The following is a 15,165-nucleotide window of genomic DNA, read 5'->3' as shown; positions in this document are numbered from 1 at the left end:
TATGTTTTTGAGTCCCTACAGACAGGCAGATCAGAGCATGGGTTGCTAAGGGAGATGGGGACAAACTCAGAATGAAGACCAGATCGACAATTGGATGAGGTTTAACTCAGACATTCAACAGGTGCAAGAGAGCTGATATTTAAAATTACCTTTTGTCCATCTGTGGTACAGCTTGGTAAGAACATCTGGATAGAAAATTCAAAATTCTGTCATCATTTACATATTGTTCCATGAGTGGAACACTAAAAGAGAAATTTTGAAGAATCTTACAGAGACCAAAATCTGTCAAGACGGGACAGAAAAGCACATAAAAGCACGTTTTAAAGCAAAAGCTTTGTGAAAGAACAGGCCTGGCCAAAAAAATCCATATACATAATCACAAGTAGTATCATTCTACTGTTTTCTCACTAACTTGCTGTTAGTTTTGCAGGATGCCATCTGTGCATGTGTGACCGTCTACAACTATTATTTGAGTGAAATAGATAACATTTATACTGGAGTGTATGTGACCATTCCACCCTAAGCATTTCCACCAGATTCATTAATGCTTAAAGGGTCATGAAACCCTAAACCAATTTTTCTGAGATTTTAACAGAGGTAGGTGTGTTGAACACCATAGAAGACAATGTTATAATCTGTAAAATTTAATAATAGGATATAAATGGTTAAATTTGAGTTTGTATCCGCTATTTTCGTCTTCCGGGTTTGAAATCTTCATCGAGTCCACGTCACAGGATGTGACGTTTTTCTGTACGGATCGTCCGGTGATGACTCATCGTTCTCTCATAATTATTAATGAGGCTGAGCCTTCATATCCAATGAGAAGACACTTCACTGAATTAATCATGATACCACGTGGATCTTTCCAAAGACAGACATGTCAAACTGTGATATCGCGTAGTAGATGAGAGAGGCAATGATGGGACGCGCGTTTGTTTTCATGGTGCAAAAGTTCCAGTGCATCTTTCCCCGCGATGCTGCCAGGGCTGGACTCTGACTGCGGGCGGTTGGTTGGCCATCAACCACGGGCACATCTAAACTATGTGTGTGTAGCAACCATTCAACTGGAGAATGGTGGACTTCAGCCTTGTACACCAATGCAGGTTTCGTCTTGCTAGTGATGCGGTCCCGAGGACTTTTCTATCGCTTCAGAGGTGTGTGTGTGTGTGTGTGTGTGTGTGTGTGTGTTTGTGTCTAAATGTAACCCTGACCGTTTTTACTTGCCTTTTGTTAAATAATCACTCGTTATTAAAATGTAGATATTTCGATAATACATCAACGCATGCTTAGTTTGTGCAAATTTATGTCACATTCATTGTCCATCTTTAGTGGGTTTAGGGGGTGTGTAGTCTAGGCTATTTACGGAACGTTTTTTTTTTTTTTTTTTAAGCGGAAAATTTATTATTTTCAAATATATGCATTTATAGTGTTAGTGTATATAAACAAATATATATTTTATAATGGCCGATATGCATGTACATGTATATGTTTTAAATAGAATGATTACTGTAGTAGGCTAATATGTGTAGCAGGGCATTCAGTTACTTTTTAAGGACAAAAATAAGGTGTCAGTGTATTTCATTAGACTTTAACTTTGCCAGCTATAAAAAATCTAGCATTTCCTCACGTTTTACCACTGACAGTGACGGTCGATATGCATTGGCCACTGGCTTTGACCACACCAACTCCCCCTCCCTTCTTCTCACAGCCACCACGCCCATTTAAGTTGCATTTTTCAAAAAGATTATGAGCTAGACTTGAGCTGAAAGAGGGGGGTTTCATGACCCTTTAATACAGCAAATTCCTCCACAACACGTTTAAAATGATCGAGGAGTAGAGTAAAAGTAATGACCAGTACTAACCTCTCGTTGACCCATCAGGTAAAACACTAAGGCTCAAACCAAAAAAAGCAATAGAAAACAGGATTCTTTTCCCGTTTTCCTTTCTCACTTCTGTCCATTACGTGTGCAGATCTCCCAAGACATGATGTAATAGGCCTGGACAGTCATTGTGTAGGAGGCTCTGTAGAACTGGGATTAAATGGCTGCTTATTTTACCTGCAGGTTTGCTTGAGAACAAAAGGTCACAATGGGGGAAATGCCAGTTAAATTGATTCAGCAGGGGATTTGGTGTAGTGGTTTAGACTCAGGACTGGTAATCGAAAGGTTTCCGGTTCAGTTCCTGCAAGACACTTAAGTTATTCAGGAGGGATCATTCCAGTAATAATATAACGGTGTCACTGTAAGGTGACATCATCTGAAGAACTGGACCTGTTTGCATGGCAATAAATAAAGATTAATGACTGAATGTTTTAAAAATAAGATGATATTAATCAATATTGCACTAGCGGTGGGTAGCCAAATAGATGTTGGAAAACTGTTATGAAGAGTACCATCTTATTAAAATCCTGTGTGACAGATTAAAAGTGTTTTTTATTCTTCCCTTTTTTGCAATGGAAATAGTGATATTTAATATTAGTGATATTGCTTTTATATAATAAAACAGCATATGAAACAATAAACACAACTCGCCAAATATGACACATGAGATTTAGTGAGTCACTCATTTATCCTGTTTATGTGGGTGGTGCACACCATCTCAGAAGGGATTTGCCAATATGGACAGAATAACAATGTGACAATTAAGTGCTACTACACTCATTTGTTGGATGCTTCACTTGCAACCTACTTTCTCCAGACAAAATCGACAAAACAGGCCAGAAAAACAGACATGGTGTAAAATTAAACCCTCTCGACAGCTGTCTACTTCTGGTCTACCAAATGAACCATCAAACGGTGACCCAAACAGAGTTCAACTTCACTGCAAAACAAGAAGAAGAAAAAAAGCACAACCATTAAAAACAAAGTACAGAGTTATCCAGACAAACAGTGTTTGCTTGGAGAACATCCTGAGGGTGAGGCAGCAGTCGAAGCAGGTGATGCATTGTGGGATACGCCTCACGGGGGTCCATCTGTCTGTGCATGCCTCAATCCACTGACCAAAAGAATATTCTCTTGATAAAGAGAATGAAGGGGACATGAAATCCACACAGACTTGGAAAGAGAAAAAGTCCTACAATTATTGCTGGGTGATATAGCTAAAAATTAAATTATAGGACTTAAAATTAGGTAAATACAACCTCAGATGAACGACACATTACACCGTGTCATTATTTATCTACCAAAAACTAGGCCAAAATGGAAAAGCCACGGGTAACAAGCTAAGTACATCCTTACTGCTTCTATAGGAATTAAGAGGGTAAGTAGCAGTCTGGCACTGCTAATCAAATGTATTTGATTAATTGATCATCAGCAAGTGTGATCACCACTATAAAAGCAGAAGTTTTGGCAGTTTGCTGGTCAGGGGCATTCAGGTGTATGTTAACACAACGCCAAAAAGGAAAGACATCAGCAATGATCTTAGAGAAGAAACTGTTGCTACCATCAATCTGGGAAGGGTTATATGGCCATTTCCAAATAATTTAAAGTCCATTATTCTACAGTGAGGAAGATTATTCACAAGTGGAAAACATTCAAGACAGTTGCCAATCTTCCAAGGAGTGGACGTCCCAGCAGATTTTCCCCAAGGTCAGACAGTGCAATGCTCCGAGAAACTGCCAAAAAAAAAAACAGTAACTACACCTCAGACCAGTGTTGTAGTCGAGTCACCAATGTCGAGTCCGAGTCGAGTCTTGAGTCCCCAGTGTTCGAGTCCGAGTCCAAGTCCGAGTCACCAAAGAAGAGTCGGAGTCGAGTCCGAGTCGAGTCACCATTACCTGAGTTCGAGTCCGAGTCGAGTTTCGAGTCCCCAGTGTTCGAGTCCGAGTCGAGTCATCAAGGTTGAATCTGTGTTATATTTCAAGACTGCCTACATTTCTCCACTCTGGCACCTTTAAAGAGCTGATATAATTGTAAAAGAGGGTCTACATTAAACAAAAATGACACCGCACAGCGGTTTTATTAACAAATAAAACTTTTGATATCAATAATGTAGGCCTAGGCTATTAGTTGCCTAAATGTTGAAATAAACTTTAACAATGCTGTAGAAGTGCAGTTTATTAATAGTAAATGTTAACTAATGTAGTTAACTAGAGTTTAATAAATGGAACATTATTGTAAAGTGTTACAGATTTGTTATACACCGATTCAGACGTCTCGTGAATTCATTGTTGGACAGATGGACAGTTGTTTTAACCATTCCATTAAAGTGAGTCGGTTCAAAGGAGTCATTAGTTCGCGAATCGGACGTGTCATTAATGGACGTGTAGCCTACGGCACGCGTTGTGTGATTATCTCGGCAGTTTAGGACATCGCACAAGATTTGTGTCAACACAGAAGACATTTCATCACTGGATAGTTTTTTTTTTTTTCGTTTATTGAAATTGTTGTTTATGTCAGCTGAATGTGTGGAACGCTTTTCAGAGAAGATAAGGCAAACGTTGTTTTTTTTTTTAACAATTCACACCCTGCGGTAATTCAGGAGAAAAAAATCTCCGAATGCTCCACGTGAAACTTCATTCTTTCGACCTTTTACTATCGTGTCTTGATTTTGATTAATATGCACGAGGGAGAGGGAGGAAGACAGCACTCGTGTTGTTTGAAGATGGTGAGTGCGCGCACGGCCGGGGCTTTCTCTCTGCTCGTTCTATGCGGGAAAAAAGAGATCCCGGCCGGTCTTGGAGCCCGAAACAGCAAAAGTGTAACATCTTAAATCAAAATTTTATAACCTATTTGGTCAGAACTTCATCCAACGTCATTCATTTGATGAATGCTCAAGTCCGATTTTATATATCCTCGAGTCCGAGTCCAAGCACGAGTCATTAGTCCGCGAGTCCAAGTCAAGTCACGAGTCCAGAGAATAGAGTCTCGAGTCGGACTCGAGTCCAGAGAATAGGGACTCGAGTCGGACTCGAGTCCGAGTCCAGGACTCGAGTACTCCATCACTGCCTCAGACTCTACAGGCCTCAGTTAACATGTTAAATGTTAAAGTTCATGACAGTACAATTAGAAAAAGACTGGAGAAGTATGGCATGTTTGGAAGGGTTGCCAGGAGAAAGCTTCTTCTCTCTAATAAGAAAATGGCAGCAGCACTTAAGGGCCGTACACACCGGGACAATTATCGCGCGCTCTTATCGCCGAAGTTTAACGCCTTGTGACTAAACAAAGGGCGCCAATGTGAGTATGCACACCGACGCGCAAAACAGCAGGCGTAAAAGCGTAACCTAAAAAAACCCCGCCTCGGGTTAGTTACTGGCCGGCCAATGAGATTGCCGCTTTTGTTCACGTGTCTGGAGCTGCTGAAGTTAGTACATGGTGGCGCTCAAGCACAAAACGGTCTTGCCGAGCACACATTGATGGAAGAAGACGACGAAGAGGAAGTAGAGGAAGTAGACGAAGAAAAAAGATGCAATGAGGCAAGATGAATGTAGAGCTGCTGGTCTATTTGGTGTCTGAATACTGCTGCTGCTTGAAATATCCATGCCAGTTGCCAGTTGGCAAGAAGTGTGTGAATGGTTTTGGCAAGCACGTAAATACTGGCTCTCTTCTTCTGTGTGACAAGCGAGTGTCAGAAGCGTAAAGTTGCAGAGCGCCACCTTGTGTACCGGGGTATTTCTGTTTTTCAATAAGCACCATCTACTGTCAGGGACTGAATTTGCACGTTCACTCAGCGCAGCACCAGTGAAAATTGCTTGGGTATGAACACAAAAGACGCGTCGAAGAATGCCTTGAAAAACACTGGCGATAAGCGCGCGATAATTGTCCCGGTGTGCATGAGGCTATAAGTTTGCAAAGTTGTATCTGAACAAACCACAAGACTTCTGGAACAATGTTCTTTTGTACAGACAAGACCAAAGTGGAGATGTTTGGCCATAATGCACAGCGCCAAGTTAGCGAAAAATAAACACAGCATTTCAGCACAAACACCTAATACCAACTGTCCATCACACTGATGATTTTTGGCTTGTTTTGCAACCACAAGACCTGGATACCTTGCAGTCATTGAGTCGACCATGAACTCCTCTGTAGACCAAATTAGAGTCAAATGTGAGACCATCTGTCCAACAGCTAAAGCATGGCCGGAATTGGGTCATGCAACAGGACAATGATCACAAGCACACCAGCAAATCTACAACAGAATAGCTGAAAAAGAAAATAATCAAGGTGTTGCAGTGGCCCAGTCAAAGCCCAGACCTCAACCCGATAGAAATGTTGCAGCGGGACCTTTCTGCAGAACTGTGCATAAACATACCTGCAAACCTCAATGAACTGAAGCAACGTTGCAAAGAAGAGCGGGTCAAAGATTCCTCCAGAACGATGTGAGAGACTGATACTGTCATAGAGAAAACGATTCTTTCAACTTATTGCTGCAAAAAGTGGCTCTACAAGAATAAAAGAGGGATTCGTCACTATTTGAATCTGTCACATAGGATTTTAATAACATCTATGAAATTATGGCTACTATGCCTCCTATTCTCTTTTAAAAACAGTAACATGCTAAACTAATCTAATGACTTTTGTAAACATAATCTCAATGTTGCTTGAACATAATTCCTTGTAAACATATAGTGACTTTTCAATACATCACCCAGTCCTTGTTGCTATAAATCACCATAACGTTAACTTACATACATGTTCAGTAAATAATACCACTGTAAACATTCAACCCTAAAGAACGATTCAGCTTCCTAGTTCACCTCAAGAACAACCATTAATCTGCTCCAACAGTGATGTTGTTAATCGATGGTGCTACAGTACTTGGTATTAATTCTGAGAAGGTGAAATGCAGCATAGCAGGAACATAACTCAGTTATGTTGTCTTTGCGTCACATGACCGTCTGGCCATGAAAAACTCCGCTTTTTCACAGCAGAGTGCAGCACGACCACCTCCCAAGCGTCGCTTCCCACGCCATCCAGACTCACCCTAGCACTTCATAGGCGCACACTTCAGCTCACTAAGCAACAGGGAGACTACTTTGTGCATGTGTACAGAGATGAATGTATGCATGTAAATGCATATACAATTGAGTTTGTCAATATGGATTATTAATTTTATTATTACAGGGTGTTACACAGAAAGAGAAGCATGCACACATACACATCACAAAAACATAACAGAGAAATCAGCTGAGAAGCAGGTGTCACTGACAAAGCATCAACACCAAACTATGCTTTGCTAAGATCTGTCGCTTTCCAGATCCTTCTGCCACACACTCTTAAGGAAACTCATTTTTCCTCTCCACAGCTGCTTTAATTCCTTTATTATTGGCGGCTGTGGTGTCAGACGTGCAGCGCTCAGAATAGACCTCCATAATCCCCCATATTCACAGCACACTCCAGGACCCGTTCAATGCACAGCTACACAATGCAACACAGACTGAAAGTTATGATGCCTCTCATACCAGAGCACTTTTGCGTCAACGCCTCTAGTGCTAAAGGTCACAATTGATTGAACTTTAGGTGATCAATTGGACATTAAAAGTGAAGTGACAAGGTTTGGTCCCAAAAATATCATAAAAGCAGAGCGTTTCTGTACTTCGAATCATCAGATCTGGCTCAAAATGTATTTATTTTTTTGCACATTGCTACTCTTGCTCTACAATTGGGAAAGTTGGCAACTTTTGGTTGCATGACAGATCATCACTTTTGCAAACTCTTGCATTTGTTTTATTTTACGGCATAGCATCCCCCTTTGAAATCAATGGACTTGCAGTGTCTGTTTGGTACTTCAGTATGTAAAGTAGGCAAATTTCCATAATTACTGTCAATTGCTAAAAAAGATGATCACTAATATCACTTTCAAATAGAGAAACACACAGCACAGTACACACAGAAAGATTTTGCGTTTTGTCGTCTGCATAAATCTAAGCAACAGGCAAACAAATTAAGTCAATACAAAGGCAAACTTTTCATTGAGTGAGTCTGTTCACATATTCAAGGCCATTAAACAATTATGAAAGACTATGAGACTATGAGCTCCTAGATACAGAGATCTGTGAATATTTGAATTGTATGTGTTTCTTTTGAGGGAATTCACACATTGATGTGCATTAGTTAGTGTAGTTTATCAGAATGGTAATGGTAGTCAAGGATCCACAGTACTGTAAAAAAAAGTTTACATTTTTAAGTACAATGAACTTGGATGTTTAAGTCATTTCAACTCAAATTACATTAAAAGGACTTTAAAAATGAGTTGAATCTTGTATAACATAAAAAAGTAGAAAATTGCTTAACTTGTTTTGATGAGTTAAAACAATGTAAAAGATATGCTGTCATAACTTATTTTCATTGTCCATTTAAATGTAAAATGTGACCATTGTTTATATGATAAAATCAAATTTATATAATCAATTATATGATTATCAATTCTGACAAATACAAACAAATATACAAATATAAACATTTATATGATATACTTAGAAATGAAAATATAAGGTGGCAAAATCAAAGTTGAAAATAGGTTGAAAATGATCAATTTAAATGGTAAACGTTTTACAGTTTATTATTTTTCATTTTTTGATTAAAAAACGTATATTACTTACATATATAGTGTTATATTAAATATATGTATGTTTATATTAGTGCTGTCAATCAATTAAAAAAATTAAATAGATTAATCACACATTTCTTCAGTGATTAATTGTGATTAATCGCAGTTAAAAACATTTACGTTTTAGAAATACGTTTTATGTAATAATTTCACAGTTAATCTCCAATTAATTTAGAAACAACATTTTAAAAAAAAGATTTTGTGTTTAATGGCACCTACTTATTATTGTTTAATATTTATTGTTAATTATTGTTTATTATTATTTAATGGCATTTATTGTTTAATGTTTTTATGAATGAAGGCCAGTATCAGATACTAATACAGCTACTGATGTCTCAATGAAATAAATTGTTTTTAACATTAATTTAACATTACAGTGTAATTGAAAGCTATACATGTTTTAACATTTATTAGGCCTCAAAAAATATATATATAACAACTTTAAATATATGTGAACTTAAAACAATACTCACATAAACCCATAATAAATGTCATATTTACCTGTGCCTTGTGAAATACAGGAATTGAATAAAGTTATCGGACAGACTGCATACAGCCTACAACAGCACATAAAAATAGTGCTAAAAATAAAATGTTTATTTTTTTGTACAAATATTAAATCTCAACAGTGCAACACGCAATGCAATTAATAATTGCACTAATGAATTCATACTATACATTATGTAAAAAGAAAACGGTAAACATTTTTTCCCGTAATCAAACAGGAAGTATGGGCTAGACCATTTTTTATTTTATTTTCATTTAAATTAAAATCTGCTTCTGTATTAATTTCATAATCAAATATTATTTATCTGTCCTTTTTAATTTGAATGTTAGCAAGCAGCTACTGTAAATGGGTTGTTATGAAGAACCAATATTTAATTGCATAATTATTTATTTACATGTGAAACAGATATTTTTTCCCATATGGCTGACAAGAAATGAAACCAAAAGGTGTTGTTTTTTTGCATGTTGTTTTCCGTCTGAAATTAAGCATATCTATTATCTATTTTTCAACAAAACAAAAACCCACAAACAGAAATATTATATTTAAAGGCTGTATTGAAGGTGCAAAGTGTAAAAAAAAAATCATATGAATGCATTAAAGGGCCAATAGTCGCTAACTGCAGAGGACTTTAGACAACAGATGTACTGATACGCAGCATGGGTTGAAAGCGTGCAATAGCTTAGCCATAAACACATTTTAAAAGGAGGAAAATACAGCTGAAACTTGACTAAGCCTTGTGCACGCAGAGAGCAATTGAAGAAAGGCTTGGAATCAATTTTCTATCTCCTGAATAGGTACATGACCAAATGGTGCTAATAACATCTCCTCTAGAAGAACTGCTTGGCAGAGCTGCAAAATGTCACTTGTAAGCATTCAATTGACAGCATGGTAAAATGCTCAAAAGCTTCCTAAGGCCCCGATCACATTTTTTGCAGTGAGAGGCGCCTTTTTTCAATTGTTTTCCTATGGCAGTGTGCCTTCTGTGCGCTGTTTATGCGCCCCAGGCACCTCGCGTTTTACCGCCTGCTGTTCCTCGCGTTTTTGCAGTTGAAAAAACCCCAACTCCGAGTGGAAAAAGCGCCCAACGGCATCGCATTTTTTTCCACTGTCCAATCGAATGAATGGAGAGACGGGCCTTCCGTTGTAGTGATGAAAACTACAGTTGCTTTTAACGCCCGGAGAGTGCAATGATGGAGGTTAAACTTGTGGTGCTCTCGCGGGTTACCATGAGCTTAACAACTTCACGAACCGTAACTACCACAATGTTAACAGAAAGTAAAGAAAGTAAATAAAAGGCTGATTTGACATTTACTTAACTGACAGGACAGCTGTTTCGGTGGTTGCCTAGCAACATAAAAAACGCAGCACACTGCTCGTTCTGTGTGATCGGGGCAGTGCTGTACGCCTCGCACTTTCGAACCTGAAAAGCGTGTTTGGTGTGATCGGGGCCTAAATCTCAAAGTTGCCTTTAAAGGAACACGACAACTTTTTGGGACTTTAGCTTATTCACCTTATCCCCCAGAGTTAGATAAGTCCATACATACCATTTTCATCTCCGTGCATGCCGTAACTCTGTCTGATGCACCCACCGCTAGCCTAGCTTAGCACAAAGACTGGAGGTAAACGGCTCCAGCTAGCATACTGCTCCCAATAAGTGACAAAATAACGCCAACATTTTCCTATTTACATGTTGTGATTTCCATAGTCACAGCGTGTACAAATAACAAGGTCACGTGAGACACAGTCATCTTCTAACCGTACTGGGAACTATATTCTCAGAAGGCGAAGCACTGCTATTTCTGCAGAGTGATTTACTCCAACTCTGAGCAAACTCTCTACTCTTCACCACGGGCTTCTTAGGTGCTGCGAGCAAATCACTCCGCTGAAGTAGCAGTGCTTCGCCTTCTGAGAATATAGTTCCCAGTATGTATACGGTTTTTACGAAATACACCTTGGTGGTCCAGGAGCGCCACATTTGGCTCAACCTGGCGCACATGAGGGAGACCGATAAATATTGGTTCCTGGACTCTCCCAGGTTGAATTATTCGGCGACGCAGTCGAGAGCTTCGCCCAACAGTTCTCGGTTGCCCAGGCTTCAGGGGCATTTAGTTCACACGTGTTCTGGCGGACAATGCCCCTGTGCGATCGAGCCGGTCCCTCCAGCCGATATGTCTCCCTCGACACAGACAGTTTCTTTGCTTTGCATTCGAGGGGCGGGCATATCAGTACAAAGTCTTACCCTCCGGGCTCGCCCTGTCGCCCGTGTCTTCACCCAAGTCGCGGAGGCGGCCATTGCTCCCATGTGCGAGCGTGGTGTTCACATTACTCAACTACCCCGACGACTGGCTCATTCTGGCTCAGTTGAGGGAGCAGTTGTGCGAACACAGGGACATGGTGCTCAGTCACCTCAGCCACCTAGGGCCGACGAATGCCTAGAATTCGGCCCGTTCGTAACTCTCACGTGATCCTGAGACCCCAGCCCGGATACGTGCCCAAGGTTCCTACCACTCCCTTCCGGGACCAGGTGGTGAACCTGCAAGTGCTGCCTTTGGAGGAGGCAGACCCATCCCTGGCTTTTCTCTGTCCCGTTCGCACTCTACGCCTATACGTGGACACAACGCAAAGCCTCAGGACCTCAGACCAGCTCTACGTCTGTTACGGGTGCCAGCAGAAGGGAAAGACTGTCTCCAAGCAGAGGATAGCCCACTGGATAGTGGATGCCATCGCCTTGGCTTACGAAGCCCAAGGCGTGCCTTGCCAGCTCGGGATTAGAGCCCACTCCACTAGGAGCATCGCTTCTTCCTGGGCGCTGGCACACGGCGCCTTGCTGACAGATATCTGTAGAGCTGCGGGCTGGGTGACACCTAACACGTTGTACTGCCCCTAACCGGCCAGTCCATATGTGTATTCTCCACATGTTACCTCCCTTCGGGCAGGATGTGGCTTCCGCAGCGTCCCTCTCCTCTGGAAAGGCACGCTTTCCCAGTGTTATCCAAGAGTTCCACTGTGTGGGTTACAACGGAACAGCAGTTCGAACTCCCTCTACGCAGGCCTTCCGCCTCAGTCAGTTGGGGGTCTGAGAGTCTTGCATAAGGCCCTGGATGTGGCAGCAACCGTGGCGTTTTCCATAGGGATCCCAATTATGTCGTCACTTCGACATAACGGTGAACGTGAGCGACTGAAAGGGAACGTCTCGGTTACATACGTAACCCTCGTTCCCTAATGGAGACGTTATGTCCCATCGCCACAGTTGCTGACCATCGCTGCACGGCCGTCACAATCTCAGCTCCTCAACGAAAAACAAGGTACGTGCACCCACTTCCAATGATCATTGGCTCATTTTGTAGACACTCCCTGAAGTGATAGGACTCCCTGAAGTGATCCCAATTAAGTCGTCACGTCAACATAACGTCTCCCGTTGCCCCCTTCAGGGAATGAGGGTTACATACGTAACCGAGACGTTCAATGTGGCAGTTCATTACATGCAATAAGACCAGTGTTGTCCAAGTTACTCTGGAAATGTAATTAAATTACTGATTACTCCTTTTAAAAGTAATCAAGCTACTGTTCTGATTACTTTATTTCAAAATTGTAATTAGTTACATTACTAGTTACGTTACTAGCCAACCTAGCCCCCCACCCTACCCCCTCAAAAAAAAAACAAAAAAAAAAAACAGAATAACCTCTTTAGCCTGCTCATGAATTAACTTTATTGGGAAATGCATTCTGTATGCCAGCTCATGAATTAACTTCATTGGGAAGTGCATACTCTATCTCGCAACAAACAAAATTAAGCCAGTCTCTTCTGACTTAAAATCAGAAGAACTTAAAATAGTGATTTTATTTACAGCTACGGAACGCGTAATTTTCTCTCTCCATGCTGAGTTTGTTTTCGTTGGTTTACCGCCGTGCAAGCTCTTACCAGTCAAAGTAGGTCTCGGGTAGATGACGTTGCGAACTCGCGTGTGCGACAGGCAGGCATCTGAAAAGCTATTTCTCTTTTTACAATCTAGATGATAAAACAATGCATTCTGTTGGCAGCAATATAACACAGCTGTAACATAGTAACTTGGGCTTGGAACTATAATCTAATTACTATTTTGGAAATTGTAACACGTTACATTACTCCGTTACTAAAGCAATCAAATTACAGTAAAGCGTTACTAAGTAATGCGTTACTGCCCAAAACTGAATAAGACACATTATGTCGGACTCCGCTGGGCAGCCTGTGGACGATTATCCAAACAGTGAAACCCAAGCTGACCAGAGGCCTCTGAGTCTTTGGGTTAACTAAGCATGTGAACCACTAGTTGTAATCACACTAAAAACTGCTAGAATTGGAATGAAATGCTTTAGAGACTAAAGGCTTTAGAAATGCTGACATATTAGACAGTGCTGGGGCAATGATACAACTACATAACACAAAAGGGACTGCAAAATTTACAGGTTAACATAAACACTAGCATGAAAAGGTGCTGATCAGGACTTACCTCTTGAGTGAAAGTCTGCAGCTAGTGAGCTAACAGGAGGCTTCTTCAAGGCGGCAGAACGGTACACAATGTGAGAACGGCCACCCTTCTCTTCCTCCTGCTCCATCACATGATGTCCCGTTTCCACTGGCTCAATGAAAAACTCCTCCTGCTCAGTTCTGATCATCCCTGCCTGTGAGAAGAAAAAAACAGATACATACAGTGTGCCAAACTTATATTATCATTACAATACCATAATATTTGATATGTTCTAGGCATCTTGTGATAAATTGAGTGACACAGAGAATAAAGGACTCATGCCAGATGTTTGTTGGGTTGAATTCCTTGCTGATGAGAGGAAGACATTTCCAGTCCTTCTTTGTAGCCTTGAGATAGTACTTAACTTGTCTATGCTAATTCTTTTCTTCATGCAAATAAGGGGCAATAAAACAGGCATTAACCCTATATGTGCACAGTTTCATCCAAAACGCTAGTATAGAGTAGAGCTCAACCAAATAATATATTCATCTGATTGACAAGGTTTGGTAACAAGCTTTTGATCAAAGGGCAGCATGCATTTGATCAAAAAATATAGTAAAAACAGTAAATCTTTGAAATATTATTACCATTCAAAATAACGGTTTTCTATTTTAATACATTTTAAAAGGTAATATATTCCAGTGGTGACAAAGCTGAATTTTCAACAAATTACTCCAGTCCTCAGTGTCACATCATCCTTCAGAAAGCAAACTAATATGCTGCTTTTGTGCTCAAAAAACATTTCTTATTTTTATATTGATAATCTATTATAAACAGGTGTTCTGCTTTATTTTGTGGAAACCATGATAATTTTTTTTCAGGTTTCTTTCTTAAATAATTAGGCTACTCTATTCTTCTATGTGTGTTATATCTTGATTATTTGCAGTTTTACGCCACCATTTCCATTTTAGCACCTTCTTATTCCTAATAGCCTACTGCCCCACTGCACAATCCAGAACCCTCCTCCAGGCTAACTTTAACACATATCGCTGAAAACCTCTTTTCTGCTTTCAGACTCTAAAAGGTTTAGTGTACCCTTAGGCCTGTTTCACCTGCTTTGAGACACATTACTCCCACCGATATCCACCCTAAGTCAGTCAAATCTCAATTTTACTTCCACACCTGATTTAGGATCATTTCTTCTAACACCAGCTGCATCTTAAACACAAGGACATTTATAACAGGAGTGGCTCTGAATCAGCTGTGGCAGATATGAGGTAGAAACTGGATTTCAGGAGTACCCCAGAGAGTGATACGCTACAATGATTCCCAGAGGAGACGGATCGTCTGTCTCTTCTTATGGCTGGAGTACTGTTGCAGATGTGCATGGTGTGAACCACGCCATGGATTCGGCTGACGCTTGCAGCCACCTGCCATTAAAGCCCAGACTTTTCCCACAAATGTCTTAGACTTTTTGCCTCTTTCATGCTTTTTCAAGTGTATTTTCACATCTAGATGATATCAGGATTACACATTTTTTAAATAAAGACGACGACTTTAGTGACCACTGGGCACATATCTCATAGAAACCTTAGCAAAGATTGAGATACTAAGAAGTTTCCTTCCAATAGTTACTTGGTTGTCTAAAGGTTGTCTACTTGT

The 15,165-nt window shown here is 40.3% G+C and overlaps 1 protein-coding gene across 4 annotated transcripts in view; it reads right to left on the bottom strand.

The window, feature by feature from the left end:
- Positions 1 to 15,165, bottom strand: part of LOC311094363 (A disintegrin and metalloproteinase with thrombospondin motifs 2) — a 157,095-nt gene that overhangs the window by 80,726 nt on the left and 61,204 nt on the right. For all 4 annotated transcript variants that reach the window (XM_084132297.1, XM_084132294.1, XM_084132296.1 and 1 more), the window contains exon 3: positions 13,546 to 13,717. In XM_084132297.1, coding sequence (XP_083988423.1) covers positions 13,546 to 13,717 — 172 coding nt within the window. The remainder of the gene's footprint in view (positions 1 to 13,545; positions 13,718 to 15,165) is intronic.

This window comes from Abramis brama (genome assembly GCF_963993115.1).
Source record: "Abramis brama genome assembly, chromosome: 13".
NCBI lineage: Eukaryota > Metazoa > Chordata > Actinopteri > Cypriniformes > Leuciscidae > Abramis > Abramis brama.
The sequence above is the reverse complement of the archived record's forward strand: the minus strand, read 5'-3'. Positions and strand labels throughout refer to the sequence as shown.